Genomic DNA, 25,274 nt, shown 5'->3' with positions numbered 1-25,274 from the left:
TTTTCTCACTGCCAGTAGCCTAACTACAGTAGGGTTTGACAGATAGCTAGTCCGACCGGTGTCAGCACAGTCGGCGCTCCCGGTCCTCGCTGGTCGTTAAAGATTTCCAATAGGCGTTATTCTGATAAACTGGTCACATATATGTTTTACGTTCTCACCCGACAAATATTAAAACTTTAAAACAGTTTGGGGTTTATTTTAGCTTGAAAACAGCTTTTTGGCAAGTCTAAATGACTGCGGTAGGCGTACTCTACTTCCGTGTTTAAACCGTAAAGACGATTACGAAATGACATCGTGCAGAAGCGTCCTTGTATGGGCAAAGAATAAGGTGATCACACTGCCACCTAGCGACCTGGCATGTACATTAAGGCGTTTTTAAAAATTCAACGGCGCTCATGTAAACGGGGAGAAGGTGTGAAGGAAAAGGTGTGAAGGAAATGCTATTGTGTCGTTTCTTCCAGAAACTGTCCTCGTGTAAAGGGCCCCTTAGCAACGCTGATGCTTTTTGAGATGTTAATTTGAGATGCTTTATTGCCATCTTCATAGCGTTGTTGCTGTTCTTTGAAGTTCAATTAAAAAAAAGCTCTCATCTGCTTCCAAAACTATTGGCATTGCAGTAAATGATCGCCGACACGTTACTTTCCTCATGCTGTACGTGAGGGAGTCAAATGAAAACATTATCTGTGACTCGAGTCGTGGCTCGTGGCTAGTCGGGTACGGTGGTGCAGTGGTAAGCGCTGTCGCCTCACAGCTCGAAGGTCCTGGGTTCGATTCTCACCTGGGACGCTGTGGGCGCTGGAGTTGTGACCCCCCCATATCTTCAGTGCCTACTGCCCAGGTGGGCTATCTCGTCGAAAGGGCCTTTCTGTGTGGAGTTTGCATGTTCTCCCCGTACCCCCCAGGGGGTTCCTCCGTACATAACCCCCCACTAAAAACATGCAGAAGATCGTCATCCGACCAGTGACGACAACATCTGAAGTTGGTCCAATGATGGTCCAATGAAGGTCCCCGGGCGCTGGAAAGAAATAGCGACCACTGCTCCTGGCCTGCCCCCTGGAGGAAAGGACAAGCCTGGATGGGTCAAATGCAGAGGACATATTTCACCGGCCACCGTCAGCATGAGTGTGTGTAGTGTGTTCGTGTGACAATAAAGACGGGCTGCCGTCTGAAATCGTGTTTTTTTTTAAATTGTGTTACTCGTATCGTTTCGAAAACTTGTCGACCGGTGAGATTTTGATGCTTTGAACCACGTCTTTCGGTCTGTATGAGGAATGGATGAATTCAGTGTCGTGTGGCACCTGTTGCATAAATTTTGCATACATATTTATCGCACATCATTCAATTTAGTCAAATATTCTCCATCTACTGTGACATTTTTAAACGGTGGTATTTTTGGAGGATATTTTCAAGTAAGCTTACTCGTTGATTTTCATTGATTTATTTGTTCTGCTGATGATAATTACAGAGAAGTAAACATTGCAATTTACACTTGACATATTCCATGACTGGAAAGGAGCAGGGAGAAGAAGAATTTCACCTGGCCCACCACTCGAAACATAAATAAATGATTGCTATAGATGCCGGTGTGCCGATTTCAGTTACATAACCGTGCTTTTTCAGTAGCATGAGAAACGACAACGATGAAACGACGCAAGACACCAAGTGGTTCCCAACCTCGGGGACGCGACACACACGTGTGGTGGGTCACGTGTGAACACACGTGTGGTGGGTCACGTGTGAATTCTGTGACCTTATAGACGCCATCTGTGATCATGATCATTATATTCATGAATGCTGAAGTGTAGGGGTGCACCGATCACATTTTTTGCCACCGATTGCCGATCGCCTATGGGAAATATCTGCCCAACCGATCATCGACCGATCACCGATCACCGATGTATAAACTCCTCAAAAAAAGTTTGGAAACGTTATTTCGGACGATTATTTCTCCCCTTTAATAATACCAATTGGCATTGTATTTTGTATCGTTGGAAAGCCTGATTAGTGATAGGGCTTTTTTTTTATTTAAAAAAAAAATGAATATAAAAAAATATCGGCACTCAGCCGATCGCATATTTGAGGTCAAAATCGGCCGATACAGATTGCTTGCCGATCGATCGGTGCACCCCTACTGAAGTGCTCAAATCATACTGACTCTCTCACTCAGCAAGTTATTCTTTTCAATAAAGGCCTCTCATTTTTGTACAGTTTTTCAAGCAAAGAGCCATCCACTTTCAGCTGGAGAGGAAAATGCGTTTGTGACTGGGATGTCTCTTCTGTTTATCCTGCCACCTCCAGCTACATGCATGCTTGTTCTTTGTTTGCTCCATTGATCAGAGGGAGTTGGTTAGTTGAAGTGTGTGGCTGGCTACGCATGCCAGCTCTCTTCCCCCTCTCTGCGGCTCGTTAGCAGAGAGCCAGTGTGGTGACAGCTTCCATATTGTCCTGGATGTTCTGCATGGTCTTCCACACTGTGTGACTGTGTGGCTTCTCCTCGCCCTGTTCTGTCCATGTTGCCTCGGTAGGTGTGTGAATAGACGTGAAAAACACCGACCATGTCTGATTAAGAAAGACCGCCCGAGCGTTTCGGTTCGGTATCGGTTACATGATTCAGCAAGCTCTCTGCGCTGCCAGTCAAGCTGATGGCGTTAGGATCTAATGTCGTACCCACTGGATCAGACTATGGGCTTTCTCCCCAGGGTATTAAGTTGGTTACAGGATCTCCTACGTGCCCTACGGCGCTCTCTCACCAAATCTTAGATTATGTAATTGGTAGTAGAGTAGACACCTGAACTTTTGAGCTCTCCAAATTTGTATGGCAATCTATGAGCAGTGTTGGGGGTAACTCATTACAAAAGTAACATATTACATGTAATATATTACTTTTAGCAGTAATATATTCTGTAATATAACTTATTATTACTTATAGGATTTCAGTAATATTATACCAGTTACTTTGTCAAGTTACAAATTGAGTTCCTTTTTTTTATTTTTTTATTAAAGCACATATTTAAACAAAGATACAATCCTTTCCTAATCAAACTGTGTGTTTTTATGCAAATAACCACTATAGATGACAATAACAAAGGAGAAGGATAACATTTAGAATTTTGGATCGACTTCAAGGCGGTTGACATTATTTTTCGGGATGGTTCCGGTGTGGCCATGTCATTCTTCTGCTGCTGCTGTTGTTTTGGCGAAAAGTCATGCAAAAGTAGTGTAATAAGTAACGAGTTAACGAGTTAACGGACATGAATGGATTTAAATCCCGTGCTATTTTGTCCACAGCTGCTTCATGCCAGCACCAGCAGGTGCTTCAGCGAGGAGTATTTCTCACTTGTGGCCCGAACACAAAGCATTTAGATAATGAAGCTAAATTTGATCCGATGCAACAGCTTAAGAGACACTCGACCTAAGACACTTGGCCGTTACTTTCTACCAGAGATCTTTCGCAACAACATGTGACATTGTAGCAAGCTAACGGTCAAACTCAATGACCTTTGTGTGTTTTGAAAAAAGTTGACCCGTCGGTTTTTCTTATTGGACGTTGTTGAAGCCAGCCTCAGTGTATATACCGGTAGTGCTTTTCCCCAAGGGCCAAACATTTTGACTCCACGTTACAGCCATACTTTCAACTGGGCCGTACACCACTCTGAGGCCAAAACCTAGACAGTTATGTAACGATCACATTCAAATCGTTGTCCTATGATCAAGAACCCTTTTTAAAATGCTTAGTACAGCAGTAGCCTGAAGGTTAGAGAAGCAGGCTTGTGACCAGGAGGTCGTTGGTTTGAATCCTCACATCGGCTGGGAAAATCTTAACCTGACGCCGCCAGATGGACGGTTCAGCTTCACATTACGTTTCACTAAACCAGTCGATTACCAGGATTACGTCGAGAGAATCTCTTTTGATCTCACGAGGTTATCCATCTTGCAAGCAAGGTTAGGAAAATCTGGGTGGAGAAGAAGAAACAACACCCTTAACACCTACCATTGATGATCCCTTGAGCAAGGCACATCCCACATCTCAGTAGACATTGTTCAGTTGACTGTTTGTTACTGGGCTGCTCCAAGGTGTGAATGTGTGTGAAAATGAGCACACATGCTCGGTCGCCGTTAACCTGACTCTGCCAGACGGGGGCGGTATTGTGTTCACAAGACACGCCCCGTCTGGCAGAGTCAGGTTAGGTCACCGTTCCCTGGGTAGATGAAACCTAAATAACAAGGCTAGGTCGAAACCTAGCTATGGCCAGCTGGGAGGCAACCACCCTGGCTTGCGCTGCGGGGGACGGGAGTTACGCTACGGGCCGGTGGGAACTGTAATTTATTTTATCATTGCATGTCTACCATTTAATAAGACTACTATAAAAAAAATCAATGGAAGAAAAAAAAAAATATTTTTTTCGCTTTTATTTTTGTTTTTGCTGAAGGCGAAATGTTTTATGGTCAGTCACGATTCTCTGGAAGACTGGTTGGCTTAATAAAAATGAAGCAACAATGAGAAGCAAGATGAGTGGAACGTAAGTGAGTTTTAAAAGCCAGAAATCTCACCGCCTGGAAAATAATTAAGTCATCGCTCGTTATTATTGATCGACAATCCGAGCTCCCGCAGATATATGATTATGTTTTTTTGTGCTATGGGGCAGGAAAAAAAGATCCTGCTTATTGCTTCTTTTTTAGGTGCTGCCTGAATAGCTTTTCCACAAATGCCTCCTATGTGAAATTCACCTGGAAAGAGAACCTGAAAGTGCCTGAGGCATAGTTATTTACACATAGTGTTTATAAATGCTATATGTAAATATATGTCCAAAATTACAAATATAAAAATAAAAAATAAATCATAAAAAAAATTCATACTTACATGTAGGATTAACCTTTGCCTTCCAGGGATCCAAGCGTCTTCTGAGATCAAACGAGTACGTCCTCCCACCCAGTGGCCTGATGGAGACAGATCTGGAGCTCACGTTCTCACTACAGGTAAATGCAATCAGTTATTACAATCTTATTCTAATAACTTATTGTAAATATTGTGAAATCTTGCATACCTAGGTTTTTTTTTTTTTTTTTTTTTTTAATTCTATTTTCATATTTTAAATTTTTATAGAACACAAACAACACAAAACAGACAAACAGGCCCAGACACAGGGGAAAGAAAAGAAAAACAAAACAAAAAATATAATCAACATTACAAAGTGGTGCCGCCAGCCACCTAAGGTGCTTATGTTCTTGTAAACGATATGCTTGGGATCTCACTCAAGGGGTCTATGGGAAGCCAGCCGGGCGAGTCACCCGTCACCCCTAGCCTCGTTGAGGTAGACTAAAAACGGGTCCAGATAGTTATACATTTTTGAAGTGCATTGGTTCTCAGGAACCAAGTCTCTCCATGCGTATAACAGAGGTCATGTCCGTCAACCACAATTGGAAAGAGGGTGGAGAGGGAAATCTTGCATAGGTATTGACGGGCTTTCACTTCCTCAAATGCTATTGTCACATTTTTTCTGTGACTTACTGGATTCAAGACAATTTCTCTTCCTCAAATTGTTTGCTCTTTTGCTTCTACAAGCAATGACTCGTAGTATGTGACAGCAGGTTTACATCAGAGCCGTATAATAGAAGAGTTCCGACATCTCCATTCACTCCAATGGACCAGTTTTTTTCCAGGAAGTAGAAAGTGGAACTCTTGAGTAAAAAAAAGCAGCACTGTCGAGTTGCAGCAAAATAGACAGTTTGTGTTGTACTTTGAAAGGGTTTTTCATCCCTTGAATCAAATTGTACATTATCAGCTTTATTTTACAGTAGCATGCAAAAGTAGCGCGAGACCCATTCCTGGCTGTTCATTGGCTAATGAGTCTCGCATTTTGGTCCTCCGCTGACGCCACTCTCTCACTAGAGGACACTAGTTTACATGTGAGGCTGTCATCGTTTTGTATGAAACATTTGTAAACAGGACAAAATGAACCCTATCATTTTCAAAAGCGATGGCTTATGGAGGTTGCCAAAAGCTCATCTCACGTGTACAAAGCTAATTCTTCAAGAATCAAATAATTGTAACTAATCAAAAAAAATATATATATGTTTTTGCAATATGTTTAATTCAAGCCACCCTCAATTGACCCTCTGATAGCTTTGGAAAAATACAGCCCTCCTGTCAGTTCTAATCTAAAGGCCGATGTCATGTGGTTTGCGTCCGGCTTTGTTGATCTGAGTTTTTTGTTTTATTGTTAGTACCCCCATTTTCTGAAGAGGGATGCCAACAGACTCCAGATTATGTTGCAGAGGAGGAAACGCTACAAGAACCGCACCATCCTGGGCTACAAGACTTTGGCTGTGGGCGTAATCAACATGGCCGAGGTAGGTACTGCATAGCCCTTTTGTATGGGGGGGGGGACATTATTTCAAATGACCGTGTGCCTCCTTTTATCATTTCATTCGCCGACGCCTCGTCTGCCATTTTATCTCGTCGTTGAGAAACCGATCGTTTTGCTCCGAGCAGCATGTGATTGCATTCTGTGTTGTTGACAGTGATTGACGTGGTTATTAGTGTCTATGTGCCATGTCTTGCCAGAGAGAAGGGCCTCCTGCGCCACACGTCGTTTGAGATGATTCATGCTCCTCACACTTACTGCCGTGTGAGGAGATGCTGGGCCATCTGGAGATGCTTTCATCAGCACTGTGCTGAAACAGTGTGTTCACAACGTGGGCAGAAGTAATGCTGCTATATTACCCAGTGTGAATGTCTATACGTGGATAATTAGTATTCATTACTGAGCCTAACTCAATGTTCTTGCCTGGTTTATTTGAAAAGGGGACAAGTGCAAATAACACGGATAACCAGCATCGCCACGGGTGGATCAGTGGGTTAGCACTGTTGCCTCACAGCAAGAAGGGCCCGGGGTTCAAACCCTGGTCTGTCCCCAGGTCCTGTCTGTGTGGAGTTTGCATGTTCTCCCCGTGTTCGTGTGGGTTTTCTCTCCAGGTGCTCCGGTTTCCTCCCACCATCAAAGACATGTATGTTAGGGTTAAGACTCCTGTCAGTGCCCCTGACCAAGGCAATGGCAAAAAGAACCGGAGTTGGTCCCTGGGCGCTGCACTCCGGCTGCTCCTAGTTCTAGGAAGGTTCCTAGTAGAGGATGGGTCAAATGCAGAGCAGGAATTTCCCCCAAGGGGGCAATAAAGTCACTTAATCAGATGATGCATTGTACAGTACATGGGTGTGTAATGCAGTATTGTATTTTTAAATACCACTCACAGTGTTTCCCACAGGATTTGGAGTATTTGTGGTGGGGGACCGCAGACCCCCTAGGGGGGTGCGGAGGCATGCCCCCCCGCAAGATTTTTTTTTTAAACATTTTAAAGTAAAATGCATGAATTTGGTGTACTTTGAGAAAGCTTAAGAGCAAAATTAAAAGGCTAGATCTATGAAGAACATGTCATCATTACTGTGCTGTGGGTTTACAATGACAAACTAAATTTCTCCCTATAGGTCAGGGATACTCAACTTGCTTTGCCACTTTCGTGAAATGATAGAAGGCGAGGGACCAGTTAATAAACAAACAATATATATTTTTCTGTAGCGGATTGTAGGTTTTTGGGGTGTCAGCCGGAGTTTAGGCTGACACTGTTGTGCACACCGGATAGTTAGTTAGGTTAAGTTAGTTGGGTTAAGTACATACGTAAGTGCCTGGGTAGCAAGCAGATGGCGGAATTTGACAATTTAGCAGCTAAATCATAGATTATTGAAAGATATTCCATATTCCAGACTGAAATGCTATAACAGAAGTATTGGCCAGAATGACATGAACAACATGTCCAACATGTGATTGGACAGTTATTCAGCGGGTATCTTGCATGTTGCGTTCAGGTGCACTGTAATTTTTTTTTTTTTTTTTTTTTTTTGTCAAAATCCTTTTGTGGCGGCCCGCCACAAATTCCTTTATGTATGGGAAACACTGACTCATCCGCTGTGGTGTGATGGTGCTTGCTGCAGCGAACAACGCGCAGGCTGCCATGGATAAAGCCGGATTGGCCAAATTTGCATCCCATTTGGTAATGATGTTGTCATCAGCTGTGGAGTAAACTCATGTGCCCTCATATAGAATGTGTCAGGGCATTACAGTATGTAGGAGGAAGTCAGTGACTGGGGCTTTGGATGGAGTTCTCAAGTTGCCCCCTCCTGCCACTGCCGGTGTTAAAACAAAATGAGCCGTACTCCCTCAACATCATTTCATCAAGCAACGTATTGAAACGACCCCCTGGATACTAGTGCTAAAAATTAGGGCTCATCATCCCTTCTCAACTGATTCACATAATTCATGCAAATTATGTTATGTTGTTCGACTTGATGATGTGGGCAAATTGGCTTGGATCGTGATGAAGACATTCAGAATGGAAAAGCGGTATAAAGCATAACTGTCAACTTGTAATCAAGTTTGCAAATCTCTGGAAGCATAAAACGGTGTCATCATAAAAGCCACCTCAATCTCTGTTGGATCCACATCTGTGAAGAGAGATGCAGTCGTCTCGTCGTGCCGGTCGGTTTGTAGAAGTTCCGTTTGTTCCGTTCGGCTTCGGCGTGACTCTCCTGAGTGACTGATACAGACAGGAATTGTAAGGGACATGTAGACATCTCGGCAGAAATTGATTTGATATCGAAGCCGATGCGATCCATATATCAGAAGTCACGACGATTTGTTGTAGAAAAGCTAACGGAAGGATAGCGTGTAAAAGCGCAGTTTCTTATACAATTGTATGATCATTTTAGTCTTGATTTTTGTGGGAATATATCCCCCTTGAATCAGCCTTAACGCCGTCGCTTCCTGTGTCCAGGTGATGCAACACCCGACAGACGGAGGACAGATCCTGGGTCTCCATAGCAACGTGAAGGAGGCGCCAGTGCGTGTGGCGGAGATCAGCGTGTACTCTCTGTCCAGCCAGCCCATCGACCACGAGGACGGTAGCGGCCAGGCCGGACGCAAGGTCAAAACCTCAGGTGGGCACAGCCGGCCAGCTCCTCCCCCCCCCCCCCCCCTCCCTCCTACTCGGGTCTGTTAGACGACAGGCTTGTATCAACGATTGCCCCGGCCAAATCCCGTCTGTAATTTCAGCCTCCGTCCTGGGGCTAGCACTCCCTGCCCCGGGCCTCTCTCCTCCCTCCTTTTTTCGCATGGCTCCTATTTCCCAACCCAGGACAGAATCTACTCTATTAATCCCAGGCCAGCCCCTATGGCCACGGGTATGTTATTCTCTTCAGCTATGGCTGTAATGTTGATTTGAGAGTTGAACAGATGTAGGGGCTATTGCCTTACACCATCTAATTCTGGATGGCGGAGGGGAGGGGAGGGGGGGGGGGATGTTGGGCCTTGATCGGACCGGACTCCACGCCTCCATCCCTCTAAAGTGGATCCCTCCCCCGGTTCTGGTTGTTATTAAGGAGGCTGCTCAAACATAACACATGAGCTCATGCAGCAAGTATTAAAACCAGTGTCACTCAGAGGGGAAGAGGAAGATGTTTATCTTTCTCCTCTTTGCAGCGACCCTTGATAACATCCATCCTGTCCAGGACCAGAGAACAGGATGTTTCTTTCGCGGGGAAAAGGAAGTCTGAATTAGCTGTCCAGAACAAAGCTCTTTTATCACCTGATCTGTCATCGTGCGGTCAAAATGTGCTTAAATCCAAACTGTTTAGGAATAATCGTTCAAACCAGTGGAATCTGATTAACTCATTCACCGCCAATGACGTCTTTGACGTGTTATCAGAAATAGCCCTCCCCGCCAATGACGTGTTTGACGTGTTTTTGTTTTTATTACTGCAGGGCGTAGTTTAAACACTTCCCCAGCCTGTCACATGGTATCAGGTCCCTATCATCTAAGACAACACGTGAACAAACACATACCGCAGCTGTTGTTTTGAAATTGAGCAGGAGGAAAAGCAGAAAACTGGTAACGCTTCCTTGTGCAGACAGGAGAAACGCCATTGAAACGCGCCTCGGCGCGCTGCACGAGCTGGAGTCGCCTTCCTCTGTGCCAGCCGGGAGAAAGTAATCAAGAGATGTGTTTGATCATCGGAGGAATGAGGAAATGATCGATCAGTTTGCGAGGGCGGTGAGGACGTGTTGAATAGCCGAGGGGAAAACGGGAACGATCAGATAGCAGGGGATATGACAGGGAGACATGGACGAGGAAGGGTGCAAAATAAACACACAACAGCAAGGCACAAGGCAGAAGCGGGAGTCAGAGCAGCCCGCTGTCCTTCTCAAGAGCTCTTCAGTTGGTTCATGAAATCGCTGGGCTGCGTGCCCTCCAGTGTTGCTCCTGGCCAATCCCAGCGCCACAGGGCGTGGTTATTGCTTATCATATGTGGGGTTAGAAATCTAAAAGGGGGATCGTGTGTGTGTGTGTGTGTGTGTGTGTGTGTGTGTCTGTCTGTCTGTCTGTCTGTCTGTCTGTCTGTCTGTCTGTCGGTGTGTCTGTCTGTCTGTCTGTCTGTCTGTCTGTCTGTCTGTCTGTCTGCACACTCACTCACACCGAGTAAACTGTATTGTTGAATGTAAAAAAAAGCACTTCATGTGTATATATATATATATATATTTTTTTTTTTGTCATTTGTGTCCTAACAAATAATATTTACATGTCTGATGTCAATACAGTTCAAAATAAAAGAATTGAGAGCGAGTTCTGCATGAGATTGTGTGCATAAATACATAAATGCCATTTTCTGCAATTTCTTTTCTCAGAGAGACATTTTGGGGGAAAACAGCGTGTATATAAATGGCTATAAGTAGAGTACAGAACATGCTAAAAGCTCACTTTTTTTTCCCTGGTGAACCCAGAGACGTACATCTTCATTTTGAGGTATTGCAAATCACTCTGGTGCTAATAGATAATTTACTGTGGGTCTTGAAAGATGACCAACAATTATGAAAATCTTTGGCCTGTGCTAAATATTGGCAGTCCTAAACTGGCGGTGAATGAGTTAACAGTCAAATATCCAACAACTGTGAAATGTCAAAATATTATACCTGCATTTCAGAAAGTGCTTGACAGCCGTGTCTGGGTACTGTAGCGGTAGATTCCCTGCCTACCAACACGAGGGTCGCAGGTTCGCACCCCCGTGTTATCTCCGGCTTGTTCGGGCGTCCATACAGGCACGATAGGCTGTGTCTGCGGGTGGGAAGCCGTATGTGAGGGTATGTGCCCTGGTCGCTGCACTAGCGCCTCCTCTGGTCGGTCGGGGGGCCTGCTCGGGGCGGAAGGGAACTGGTGGGAATAGCGTGATCCTCCCATGTGCTACGTCCTGTCGGTGAAGCTCCCCGCTGTCAGGTGAAAAGAAGCGGCTGGCAACTGCACATGTGTCGGAGGAAGCATGGTGCTAGTCTACGGCTCTCCCCAGATCAGCAGAGGGTGGAGCAGCGACCGAGGCAGCAGGGGGAAATTGGCCAGGTACAAATAGGGGGGAAATCAGAAAAAAATAATGTGTGTACTTTTCCCATCTCTGGTGCACATCAGATAATACACAGAGAGCGTCTATCATCATCACTTCCTGGGCAAAAGTTTGCGTAGCGCACAATTGCCCAATTGTGATGTCACTCAGGCAGTTGTGATGTCATCAGTGATGTCACTCGAGCAACTGTGATGTAGTGTGAGCCGATGGCACACAGTTGCACGATGGCGCACAGTTGCACGGGGACACAGTTGCACAACTGTGAATTGCTCAACTGTGATGTCACTCGGCTAGTTGTGATGTCATGAGTGATGTCACTCGAGCAACCCTGAATACTATTGGAAAGCCGCTGGCACACAGTTGCACGATGGCGCACAGTTGCTTAACAGTGATGTCAATAGGAGAGCTCGCACAGTTGCTCATGGTGCACAGTTGCTCAACTGTTATGTCGCTCGAGCAGTTGTGATGTCATAAGTGATGTCACTCGAGCAACTGAAGGGCAGATGGCGCACAATTGCTCAACGCACAATTGCCCAACTGTGATGTCACTCGGGCAGTTGTGATGTCATCAGTGATGTCACTCGAGCAACTGTGATTGAAGGGCCTGGCGCACAATTGCACAACTGTGATGTCACGGGCACTCTCCAGAGACTCCACCCTAGAAAGCAAGCGCGCCTAATGTGCGAGATTTCCATTAATATACATTAAACAAATTAAAAACAACCTCATCATATACTGTAGATGATCTTCGCCTACCAATCACAGTGTAAGTATGACACTTACAGAAGTAGACTAGATTTCATATCAAGTTTAGGAGGCTTGATTTGAGTTGGAACGAATCACTTCCGGTAGGCATTCTTCATTCCTGCAGAGATTTCAGTTTGTGTGAGTTTTAACACTGATGTTTAAGAAGGCAAGTGACCGTGGCTTTCTGCTCCACTCTGCGTCTCTGTGGGGAAACTGGCCAATTTGAATCTGTAGATTGTAGTGCTGCTTAATATAATCCTGGACATATTCTTATCCGTATTTTGACGTGTGTGTGTGTGTGTGTGTGTGTGTGTGTGTGTGTGTGTGTCGCGTGTGTGTGTTGCCTTCCTCAGACCGCTCCCCAGACATGGATAACTATTCCGAGGAGGACGATGACAGCTACTCGTCCGAGCAGGAAGCGAGTGACGACGCGGTGCACGGCCAGGTCAGTGCCACCATACGCACAGGTGTCGACAGCACACGCATCTCAATGGGGAAACCCAGTTAAGTCAAATCACATGGCTCGCACACGTGTGTGCACACAGAACATGCACACGTGTGTGCACACAGAACATGCACACGTGTGTGCACACAGAACATGCACACATACCAGTGAAGCATAAACAAGACAGTCCACGTCCCCACATGCTCTGGTTGCAAGGTTCCACACATGATTTGTCAGAAATGGTTATCCTTTTTCAAATATTTTTATATTCAGCTTTTATAAGAATGTATATTCTGGGTGTCGTGGCGTAGTGCAGCGATCGATTCCCTGCCTACCAACATGAAGGGTCTCAGGTTCGAGCCCCTTGTTCCCTCCGGCTTGGTCGGGCGTCCATATAGGCACATTTGGCCGTGTCTGCGGGTGGGAAGCGGGATTAAGGATGGGTATGTGTCCTGGTTGCTGCGCCTGTGTCGGAGGAAGCATGTGCTAGTCTACAACTCTATCCAGATTGGCAGAGAGGGCGGAGCAACGACCGGGACAGCAGGGGAAATTGGCCAATCATGGGGGGGCGGGGTCAGAAAAAAAAGACTATATTCTATTCACCTTATTCTTTGCTCATACAAGGACGCTTCTGCATGACGTCATTTCGTAATCGTCTTTCCGGTTTTAAACACGGAAGTAGAGTACGCCTACCGCAGTCATTTAGACTTGCCAAAAAGCTGTTTTCAAGCTAAAAAAACCCCAAACTGTTTTAAAGTTTTAATATTTGTCGCGTGAGAACGTAACATATATGTGACCAGTTTATCAGAATAACGCCTATTGGAAATCTTTAACGAGCAGCGAGGACCGGGAGCGCTGACTGTGCCGACACCGGTCGGACTAGCTATCTGTCAAACCCTACTGTAGTTAGGCTACTGACAGTGAGAGAACACTCTCGACGTGCTTTTGTAACTTAACGTTAAATGCCGACCGGGTACAGCCATCGGCTCCTCGCAGCAGTAACGTTATGAACATGTATCTGAAGTTGGCCGCAGTATCGCTTAGTTCTGAATGTTGCCAAACTTCAAATTCATACTGACGTTTTATTTTGAAAATGGCCGCCAACTAGCGCTGAACCGGAAAGAACAAATACGTTGCGTCGAACGCGGAAGAGAGAAAAAGTGGGCGTGGTGAATAAGCTGAATATTCAGGCTTGAATGCATGACCGCCAACCTCTCTGCTTTTCAGGATCTCTACGATGAAGATGACGAGGTCAGGAAGCCGAAGAAAGCCCGGAGGAAAATGATCCGAACCACCTCCATGACCAGGGTGAGCTGCTCCCCTCGCCCTCCTCCGTTTAGACGTTTAGACCTGCCAATCATTGACTGTGGAAATAACCATGTTTGCCGTCATACAAGCTTTTAAGGGGGAAGGACGCTGTGTGCTCCCGTTTGTCCAGGCCATTAAGGGGATGTGGAGCAGCATGTCAATGAACGTAGCGTAGCGTGTTCACTGGACCCATTCTAACCCGTCTTTACATAGAGTGGCTGTGTGAATGAGTAATCCAGTGGACCGGTTACTGGGAGAACTGATAAGCCCCGAGCCCCAGCTGCCATGCTTGTTTAATCACGATCACTTCTCGCCCATTCTCAGGAGGTTCTCTTTCATCCAAATTGCATGTCTCTCTCTCTCCTCTGTCCCGTTTGTTTTCTGAACAGCAACCCAACTTCAAGCAGAAGTTTGTGGCCTTGCTCAAGAGGTTCAAGGTAACAGACGAGGTAAGTTGTGCAAAGAATAATTGCATTTTGTCAAAGCGAACGAGGTAGCGAAACGTCAACTCCTGCTCGTGACCCCCGCCCCCCCCCCCCTCCAATGAACGCACTCGGAACTCCGTCGCGAAGCTTTCAGTAAATCAGCTGCGAAATATATCCGTTGTTAAAATTGCCCCCGGGGGGCAGGCGAATAGATTTCCTCGGTATTGACTCTCTAAACGGCATATTGCCACATCACTGCTAATGTGCTCCTGACTGGAGGAGAAATGCCTGCAAACATTATCGTGGCCACTATAGAGGGTTCAAGCATCATTATGGCGCTAGGCTGCATTACCTCTGTGCTCACGGATATATGATTCATACGCTGCCATTAGCAGTCATCTGTATGGTGAATCCATTAACGACCGCCTTCTCTCTACCACGTAATCTAATGATATGCGCTTGTCCTATTTCAGGGTTGTGGTTTTTATTTTTCTCTTTCTGAAGTTCTTCCCGAATAAATGATCTCTGTGGGTTTTGACTACATAATGACTTGTAATCGGGCCATCGGCGGCAACGCATAAGCCATGTGTATGCAACTACCCTACATGTCTGTCCGTTAGTAGATGAGATGTGTGTTAGACTTATGCAATGACGGTAATTATTACCATACGAGCGCGTAATCTATGGGATTAATTGGGATGTCTAGAGCACTTGTCTATGGTATTGTTTATGACTACGAAAACAGTCCACTGGTGGCTCCAACAGATATGTTGGTCGTATAAGACGGAGGTTCTCAAATGTTTTTCAGCCAAGGACCCCTTACAAGATAGAAAATATACCGGGGACCCCCTCATTCTGATTTGTGATTTTGGGCTAAGCTTAATTGTTTCCACGGTAACGTGCTTGACTTTTAAATTGATAGGTGTGTTAGATTAGAATGTAATCCATGAACCATTTTAGATTTAAAGCATACAATATTTTCGTTGAACTATGAAGCTTTTGCAAAAAACAAAAACAAGTTTTTATTTTTATTTTCCTGAAAAGATTTCGCTGACCTCCTTGCAAAGTGCCCACGGACCCCTGGGGGTCCCCGTACCCCCATTTTAGAACCACTGAGGGGACTTGGATCATTATACAGCTCTTCAGACTGAACTGGGATTTGCAGTATCCTTTTTTTTAGTCATCTCTTTAGCTCTATTTAATTCAGTATGGACCCATCATGTACCCGTGTGAGAGGTTTAACCCAGTGTTTCCTACAAGAGCCTGTAGGCCATCTGAGCGCTGTTTGGCTAGATGTTTGTAGAAGCTTCCAGGTGGCCCCGGTGATCTTTCATCACATCCCCTGTCTGTCTCTAATCCCTTCCTTGTGTCTGGGCTAGTGTGCAGGGCTCCAGCTCTATAAATACACGGCCAGCAGGCGGAGGAGGAGAGAGGGGAGGGGCCAGGAGGCGGAGAGAGGGAGGGAGGGAGGGAGGGAGGGGCAGACTGGCTTTATCTGCTCCCTGCCAGCTCCTCCTCTTATGGAGTGGCATTAATGGCCTGATTAGTCTGTGTGCAATGCTGTGATATACAGCCGCTCGGTGCAGACGGGCCAATCGAGGCCCAGCACCTTGGCTCTCCTCTAGCTCTCACGTACCTTTTAATTGGCCCGCTCAGTCAGGACCCACGCTATGGATGCATTTATAGCATAGAGTCGCTCACTTCAGAGCCGTCAAAACGCATCTCGTTCATTCTTTAAAGCTCCATTAGCAACAGCTCTGTAAGTGATTAGCTAACGCACAGCAGCAGCAGCAGCCGCTCTCCGCTCTTGATTGAATCCATTGTCGCAATTACAAACACCTCGTTACAAGTGTGACACGATGTGTTGACGATGCGTTTGTCGTTCTTGCGCGCGCGCGCACGCGCGACAGGTCCTGGACTCGGACCCTGTGGACCAGACCCAGGAGGTGGAGGAGGATCTGGACCTGCTCTACGACAGCCTGGAGGTCTACAACCAGAGCGACAGCGGGCCAGAGATGGAAGACAACGAGAGCGTCCTCAGCACGCCCAAGCCCAAACTCAAGTATGGCCGTGATCGAGACGTCGACTTTGATCACGCGCGACTGACAATTAAGTCGCGCGTCCGTCCGGTCGTCCGTTCGTTCCCGCAAATTAAAATACTGCTTTCTGTTTTCAGGCCGTTCTTCGAGGGGATGTCTCACTCCAGCTCCCAGACGGAGATCGGAAGCCTACACAGTCAAAAGAGCCAGCAAAGAGAGCTGTCATGTCCCGTAGGTTGATGACCACAGTCTTTTTCTTATGTAAAAGGATGGCATGTGAATTGTCCCTTAGCACCTGTTTAAATGCCTGCCGATCCATTATCTTTATAGCAGTGTAGGGATTCCCAGAGGCATGCCGGGACCATCATACTACAGGCGAGACATTCTGAGCACAAGTGCCACATAGCCCTTACTGCACCCACCCCCACAGCCCTCCACTGTTTATTGGGAGGGGACACGAAATGACCCCTCCGTCCCCATCAACACACGCACACACACGCACGCACACACACACACCCCGTCCCCATCAACACACTCACACACACACACGCTCCGTCCCCATCAACACACACACACACACACACGCGCGCGCTCCGTCCCCATCAACACACACACTCACACACACGCACGCACACACACACACGCTCCGTCCCCATCAACACAAGCACACACGCACACACACACACACGCTCCGTCCCCATCAACACAAGCACACACACACACGCTCCGTCCCCATCAACACACGCACACATACACACACACACACACACACTCTCCGTCCCCATCAACACAAGCACACACGCACACGCTCCGTCCCCATCAACACATACACGCACACACACACATGGTCCGTCCCCATCAACACACTCACACACATGCACGCTCACGCACACGCTCCGTCCCCATCAACGCGCGCACACACACACACTCTGTCCCCATCAACACACTCACACACGCTCCGTCCCCATCAACACACGCACACTCACACACCCTCCGTCCCCATCAACACGCACACACACACACACACACACACACACACACACACACACACACACTCTGTCCCCATCAACACACACACACACACACACACACACTCTGTCCCCATCAACACACTCACACACGCTCCGTCCCCATCAACACACTCACACACGCTCCGTCCCCATCAACACACGCACACTCACACACGTTCCGTCCCCATCAACACGCACACACACACATGCTCTGTCCCCATCAACACACGCACACTCACACACGTTCCGTCCCCATCAACACGCACACACACACACGCTCCGTCCCCATCAACACACGCACACTCACACACGTTCCGTCCCCATCAACACACGCACACACACATGCTCTGTCCCCATCAACACACGCACACACGCATAAAAAAAACTCTAGGCCTGCAGAGAAGATTGGATGGACCGATCCCCGAATTCCTGGTCCGAGATTTATGGCCTATTGGAAAGAACAAGGGCCGACAGAGAGAGAGACATGTTGAGTCTGATGGGAGAGGGAGGGCTGTTTATAAATATCTGGAAATCCATTTGAGCCTGTAATAAAACAGCCTTCTGCCTGACACACGGCTATATAGCCCACTATTTTGCCCAGTAAAATGTCTCCAGTTCAACTTCATAAACATTTCAAGTAGGCAAAAATGGAAAGTGTTTGAACATTGAAGTAAATTCAACCAGAAGATACATGAAGCACTTAAAAGGTTGTGTTCAAATAAACGTCAGTCATTCTTTCTGTGTTTATACGCACTCGCAGGGCTTAAAGACCTCCGGCCAGATGGCAGATTTCCGGCATACGGACGTTTGAGATTCACAAACTACTGTATTTTCGACCAAAAAATAATAGCATTTTATACAGTCCTATTCAGCAAAGCCATATTAAATATATTTTTTATTACTAATGGAATGCGAGTATGTTAACCCCCCGCCCCCAAAACCTGAGTTTATTTTTATCCAATGAACAGCAACCTACTCTCTATCACAATGTAGCGATGATTCCGTAGTGTAGCACAGCTGAAATAATGGAAACAAAGCTTATGAAAGCTGGTGAAGATACGCGCGTCACTGAGGAGCACGGCGATAGGCATGGATTGAATGTATGGCAGACATTTTTAACATTTGGTGTAACAACTTGGGGGAACCGGGTGATTGTCCGGCGCTGTCTGCAGAAAGAAAGGGCTCTTTCCACATGGGCTCAATCCCAGACACAACACCGCTAACTAAGCCATGTGCACTCCCATATCCGACCACAAGGGGAGCCATAGTTCCAGCTGCCGCTCCAGCAGCAACGACAGACATGATGATGATCTGTCTGTCACGAATGTTACAGTCGTCATTCAGCATAAAACCGTGGCATTGCTTTGGCTGTTCTCTACAGGGGTCACCTGGTAAGAAGAAGGTAACCGACTGGTGAACTGCACACGGAATAGTAAACCGTGCCCTCGAATTTAGTAATCAGTGACAGTGTGCACAGAGTCCTAAACCATGCCCGCGGATTAGTGCACACGGATTTGTAATTATGCATATTGACAACGTCAAACGGGGACAAGACAGCGGCCGACAGAGTTGCATTATAAAATTTAATCGGCATGCTTTTTTTCTGCGAGCATGATTTATAGGGAGTAAATGGGCAAATTTCATATTGTCACCAAACACACATCGGATCATAAATTAGACCTACTGATTCGATTACACTGTAATATGGGAACCATAACCATAGATTACTGTAATAATTACACATATGCTCTAGGTGTCTAATGGCTGTTATAGCTCACTATGCCACGCTGTGTTTAATGGCTCTGGCTCACTGCATATATAAGGCCTACAATCTCCTCTATGATGTTATCAACATTAGATCATTACAAATCTCTATTCTGTGCAAATGGTTACGGATTAGAAGAAGTTTGCTATCCACCTTATTTTTGAATGCCCCACTGTAAAAAATAATTGTGCGCACAAGGTCCGGTTTAACGTGACTCATTGTTGCAGCTTGCCATTTCCTAATGTATTCTACTTGATTTGAAAAGATGGCCACCTACACTCAGTCTCTTGTACCCTGGCTGAATTGAACATAACTTGGTCAATAAGTATGTAACATACAAAATAAAACAACCCGTAATATCTTAATTTTATGTAGAATGCAGAGGACATGTAACTGTTTAGTTAAACTTGCATTCCAGGAATATTGTGCTCTTAAGATGACGTTAGTGGCTCGAGTCCGTTTCGTCCTGAAACCCACATAGGTTGCGCCAGGCGTAACCTATGTGCGATTCCAAATAACGCATCCGAGATAGAAAACGTTATGAATATAGCCACGTTATAAACAACAAACTAACGCTGGTGATCCGTATGGAAACAGTGTTATTCGAAATGGTTAATATTAGCCACAGCAGGCGATTACCCATGAATGCACTGCGCTCTTAAAGGGATATTTATCGACGAGATTTCTGCCAAGCTGGACCTGATTAGTGATTTGCTCCGTTCGCCCAGACGGGTGTCAAGCTGTCAGCAACAAGGCTGGGAGGATCACACCGGAAGAAGCACCCATCGTGCAGATCAGGCAAAAATGGCCGCCAAAAATAAGGTGGATAGAGAATAAATATAACCATCACCCCCCACCCCATCTCAGGCTCAGATGTTTGTTTTTGAAGCTCTGTGACTTGTCAGTAAGTTGCTGGAGTGAAATGAGAGTTGCCAGAGGAGGGAGCAGGCTTCAAAGCCCTCGCAGGCTGTCAGCCTCCGTACTTGGGAGATATTTATACTTGCCAGCTCTGCCATTGTCACAAAGCTTTGACTGTGTGTGGTGGAGACACTTGTGTGAGAAATCGCTCTGTTACACATCTCACCATTTTGTCATTCTGGACCTGAACAGATGGAGCATAGCACTCCTGTTTGGAGCCATCCAAAGCCATGCACACCCCCCCCCCCCCTCCCCTTTCCCCCCCATGGTTAAAATATTCTAAGGGGACATTCACACCAAAAGCGCTTTTTTTCTCAGTCGGAACGCTATGAAAATCATGTTGAGAGCGCTTCCATTGTGCACAAAACACAGCGCACGTAGCGTTTTTTTTGTGCTCCGTTTGTTTCCCCCCTGTAGTCGTGTTGCAGTACGGATCAGAACACGACGACCACAAGGACGGTAGCCAGCTGGTTTTGTCTGTTTGATGTTGTTCACTGTCAACACGAAAGCCAGATTATTGCCAATTCTGGCAGCAGCCGAGGTTGAAAATCCCTCGGGGAGGAGAAGAGGTAGGTGGAGTGAAAAAGACGAGCAGGGCGCTTTTCCTCTAATGTTCAACTTTTCTCAGCTTTAAAACGCCCCCACAGCGCTCCTCCAAAAACAACAGACGCCACCAGCGCTGAAACGCCAGGTGCGTTCATTAAAAGAGGAACACGTCTAGCGCGTCCTTACATAGAGAATGAATTGCAGAAAGACGCTGGCAGCTCCAAAAACGCTTTTGGTCTGAATGTCCCCTAAAGTGTTGTGTGTTTTTTCTCTCCCTGCAGAGTGGAGACTTCCTGTCTGTGGACAGATGTAAAGTGCAAGGGGCCAGGTACCAGGATGACAGCATCACCGACACAACCGTTGGGGTATGTTTTTAGAACAGTCCTCTCTCTCCCCCTCTGTGCATTCTGCCTCTCCTCCTTTCTTTGCATCCTTTCCATTCCAACACTCCGCTCTCTCCCGTGTCCTTTGCTCCCGTGGGACCCGGTTGTTTTCCAAGAAAGGCGAGGGCAGGCAAAGCAAACGGCACAGTCATCCATTATGGATGACTGTGCCACAGAAGGCAGCCCCACGCCGGCCAAATCTCCGCCGACGACTTTGTCGTTGCCTTTGTGCTGTTGAGGGGGCCTGTCTAGCCCCGCCTCCCCCTCGGACCAGCATGCACGGCGGCTCCGGTAGCCCGGTTCAGACTGAATCTCTTGAGCTGCAGGAAGAGCCTTTCCCCCCGAGCCGCCCAGCTGAGACCATGACTTTTCTAACTCCTCTGTCACAGCCGGCTCATCGTTATCCAACCAGCCAGCCTCAACGTCTCAGCTCAATCATCCGCTAAAGCCAGCACCTCTCTGCCTCACCTCTCACTAAAGCCAGCACCTCTCTGCCTCACCTCTCACTAAAGCCAGCACCTCTCTGCCTCCCCTCCTGCCTCACCTCTCACTAAAGCCAGCACCTCTCTGCCTCCCTCTCTGCCTCACCTCTCACTAAAGCCAGCACCTCTCTGCCTCCCCTCCTGCCTCACCTCTCACTAAAGCCAGCACCTCTCTGCCTCCCTCCCTGCCTCACCTCTCACTAAAGCCAGCACCTCTCTGCCTCCCTCCCTGCCTCACCTCTCACTAAAGCCACCACCTCTCTGCCTCCCTGCCTCCCTCACCTCTCACTAAAACCAGCACCTCTCTGCCTCCCTCACCTCTCACTAAAACCAGCACCTCTCTGCCTCCCTTCCTGCCTCACCTCTTTCGACTCTCGCCCTCGATACGCCGGCTGCAATACAAAATACCGAAAGAATACACAATAGCAAAACCCCCAGAAAGAATGTGTTGAAGATGAATGAGACATGATGTATGATTAAGCATCAACATCATCCTCTGCGTCCCTCTTAGCTTGTCTCTGCTCGCCCCTTGTGCTTTAGGAGACAGAGACTGAAGAGGTTGGGCCGGTCGACGTGAGCAGCACCACTGAGCGTGCGGCCGGCACTGTCGGCAAGCTCTGCAAGACAGAGTCCCAGAACCACATGTCTCCCAGGTACACTGCTCACCACTACACCTGGAAACATACTCATAATAGCTCTCAATATGCTAGCATCTGTATTGTACAGACTTTACAATGGATTTTGATTTTTTTTTTTTTTTTTTATCATTTTGCTCAGATCTCATGTTAATGTTTCCTGTTGAAGTTGTGAGTTTTGGTTGAATGCTTCTGAGTGCAGTTCTTTCACTTCCCCTCAGTAAAATGGAGAACAGGCTTCAGCGGCGTCCCCGCAGCACCTCCATGAAGGACCGGCAGAACTCCAAGGCCCAGAGTGACAGAACCAGCAGCATGGAGAGCGAGTGCTCCCCCGACTCGCGGCTCATAGCACAGGTGCAGGCCGAGCCGCTCCTCTCTCCTAGTGATCTGTGTGCTTTCTCCCAAGGAAATGCACTAGCACTGTGTCACCGTCTCACTCAACTGCTTCTGATCGCTCCCAAAGGTTCCAAGAAAATCTGTGTATGACCAGTTGAACCAGATCCTCATCTCTGACGAACGCCTACCGGAGAGCATCATCCTGATCAACACCACGGAGTGGCAAGGACAGGTGCGTGCGTGTTTTCCGATGCCTAACTCCTCCATCATAAAACCCCTCTCACAGGTTCCCCACAGGTCCTCGAAAGTTTCTGAATTTGAGAGAGAGAGAGAGAGAGAGAGAGAGAGAGAAATCAAGGCCTTGAAAGTTTTTGAAAATAGACATGGGTTATTGAAATTGGTTGAATTTATGTAAGAATAATAATGTTTTTTTTTTTGCATTACTTAACCTTAACACAGCACACTTAAGAAGTGTTCACACATTCAAGCCTCTGTCTTTTTCATTCCGTGAGCGTCTGTAAAGCCTGCGAGTTTTAATTATAAAAGTTCTCAGTGTTGATGTTTAATTTTGAATTGGATGTTTAACACATTCAGTGCCAAGGACGTCTGTGCACGTCCTAAAAAAAAGTAACGTTCAGTGCCAAGGACGTCTGTGGACGTCCTAAAATCATAATTCATATTATTCCATAATTCTGCTGTTTAAGGTCGTACCCAGCCAGTGAGCATGAATCCCTTCAAGGGATCACACGGCGCCACCTTAAACATCGTCACAGGAGCTGCTCCACCCACCTCAGATCCTTTACTTTGTACAGGAGACAGCGGAGAAAGCCGTGGAAACCGATGCATGCTTTCTGCCAGAGCCCGAGAGCCGTATATATTGCTCCGTCTACAGCGAGAGTGGGCTCGGCTGCATCCGCGCTCACAACTGAGCTCTTATGCTTCTATCTATCTCCACACGATTTCCTAGAAAGCCAGCATCTGAAGCCGAACGGGCCAAGCCTTTTCGTTCAGTCGCGTTTGCCAGCGCATCATTTCCTTGATGCCCATCAAGGAAATGATGCGCGCAGCAAAGCTGGGATCTGTCCGGGGCAAAAACGGGGTCGAGAAAGCAAACTCTGTGCGTGTGGGAGGAGCCCGCAGCTCAGAGGTGGAGAGGGGGGGGGGGGGGGGGGGGGGGGGAGAGGGGTGTGTGGCTGCACAGAAACCACACCACACGCCACCACATCAGAAAACACCAGCCAGAGTCAGTGAATGTGCTCGAAATTAGAGTGCAAAAGGTATTCATAAAAGGGGCTATATCTTGGAAAGAAAAAAAAAACGACAGAAAACCCTTGAAAGTGCACTTTTTTGAGAGGCTGTAATTTCATAATGGAACTGTCTAGAAACAAAATTTCTTCTTTGGAAGAAGCAGGAGTGTTCAATCTTTCATTAAAGTCCAGCCCCGTTAATATAGCCATAATAGAAAAAATTCTATAGCTGTTTTCAACTGAATGGAAGTGAATCTGGCACAGGCTCCAGACAATTTTACTGAAGCGCTGTGGCACTGAATGTGTTAAGAAGGTTGTGGGAACTTTGCAGTCTCACTCAGCTCCTAAGATACACACGAGACATGCAGGTGGTTTCTGGGCAGAGCTAACTTGCTAGCGATGCTCCCAGTCTGTCTTCACGCCTGTTAACCTGCAAAGTTAGCGACTCCTACAGTTGACAGTGGAGTCGGCCAAATACGTCAAAGTCAGCTTGGTTGGCATCATTACAAAAAGAACTACATTTGGAAGATATCCAGCAGTGTGTTTCTCCTGCTTGTTCTCCAGCTGCTCAGCCCTCAACTGTATGTCTCTAAACTCAGCCTGTCCCTCTGCTGTCTGTCTCTGTGCAGTACATAAACTCAGCCTGTCCCTCTCCTGTCTGTCTCTGTGCAGTACATAAACTCAGCCTGTCCCCCTCCTGTCTGTCTCTGTGCAGTACATAAACTCAGCCTGTCCCTCTCCTGTCTGTCTCTGTGCAGTACATAAACTCAGCCTGTCCCTCTGCTGTCTGTCTCTGTGCAGTACATAAACTCAACCTGTCCCTTTCCTGTCTGTCTCTGTGCAGTACATAAACTTAGCCTGTCCCTCTGCTGTCTGTCTCTGTGCAGTACATAAACTCAGCCTGTCCCTCTGCTGTCTGTCTCTGTGCAGTACATAAACTCAGCCTGTCCCCCTCCTGTCTGTCTCTGTGCAGTACATAAACTCAGCCTGTCCCTCTCCTGTCTGTCTCTGTGCAGTACATAAACTCAGCCTGTCCCTCTCCTGTCTGTCTCTGTGCAGTACATAAACTCAGCCTGTCCCTCTCCTGTCTGTCTCTGTGCAGTACATAAACTCAACCTGTCCCTCTGCTGTCTGTCCCTGTGCAGTACATAAACTCAGCCTGTCCCCCTCCTGTCTGTCTCTGTGCAGTACATAAACTCAGCCTGTCCCTCTGCTGTCTGTCTCTGTACAGTACATAAACTCAGCCTGTCCCTCTGCTGTCTGTCTCTGTGCAGTACATAAACTCAGCCTGTCCCTCTCCTGTCTGTCTCTGTGCAGTACATAAACTCAGCCTGTCCCTCTGCTGTCTGTCTCTGTGCAGTACATAAACTCAGCCTGTCCCTCTGCTGTCTGTCTCTGTGCAGTACATAAACTCAGCCTGTCCCTCTCCTGTCTGTCTCTGTGCAGTACATAAACTCAGCCTGTCCCTCTGCTGTCTGTCTCTGTGCAGTACATAAACTCAGCCTGTCCCTCTGCTGTCTGTCTCTGTGCAGTACATAAACTCAGCCT

At 47.0% G+C, this 25,274-nt stretch overlaps 1 protein-coding gene across 1 annotated transcript in view; it reads left to right on the top strand.

Annotated features, from left to right (window-relative positions):
* Nucleotides 1–1,624: 1,624 nt before the first annotated feature.
* Nucleotides 1,625–25,274, top strand: part of LOC310796134 (phosphofurin acidic cluster sorting protein 1) — a gene marked incomplete at its 5' end in the record, with an annotated part of 38,462 nt that continues 14,812 nt past the window's right edge. Inside the window, 13 exons of the mRNA XM_083658281.1 lie at nt 1,625–1,699; nt 4,888–4,977; nt 6,226–6,351; nt 8,827–8,989; nt 12,541–12,632; nt 13,860–13,940; nt 14,330–14,389; nt 16,276–16,427; nt 16,542–16,635; nt 20,925–21,008; nt 22,049–22,161; nt 22,365–22,497; nt 22,607–22,711. Of these exons, the coding sequence (XP_083514407.1) occupies nt 1,625–1,699; nt 4,888–4,977; nt 6,226–6,351; nt 8,827–8,989; nt 12,541–12,632; nt 13,860–13,940; nt 14,330–14,389; nt 16,276–16,427; nt 16,542–16,635; nt 20,925–21,008; nt 22,049–22,161; nt 22,365–22,497; nt 22,607–22,711 (1,368 nt within the window). The remainder of the gene's footprint in view (nt 1,700–4,887; nt 4,978–6,225; nt 6,352–8,826; nt 8,990–12,540; nt 12,633–13,859; nt 13,941–14,329; nt 14,390–16,275; nt 16,428–16,541; nt 16,636–20,924; nt 21,009–22,048; nt 22,162–22,364; nt 22,498–22,606; nt 22,712–25,274) is intronic.

This window comes from Poromitra crassiceps (assembly GCF_964638095.1).
Source record: "Poromitra crassiceps genome assembly, chromosome: 22".
Lineage (NCBI taxonomy): Eukaryota > Metazoa > Chordata > Actinopteri > Beryciformes > Melamphaidae > Poromitra > Poromitra crassiceps.
This window is presented reverse-complemented; position numbering and strand designations above follow the sequence as displayed.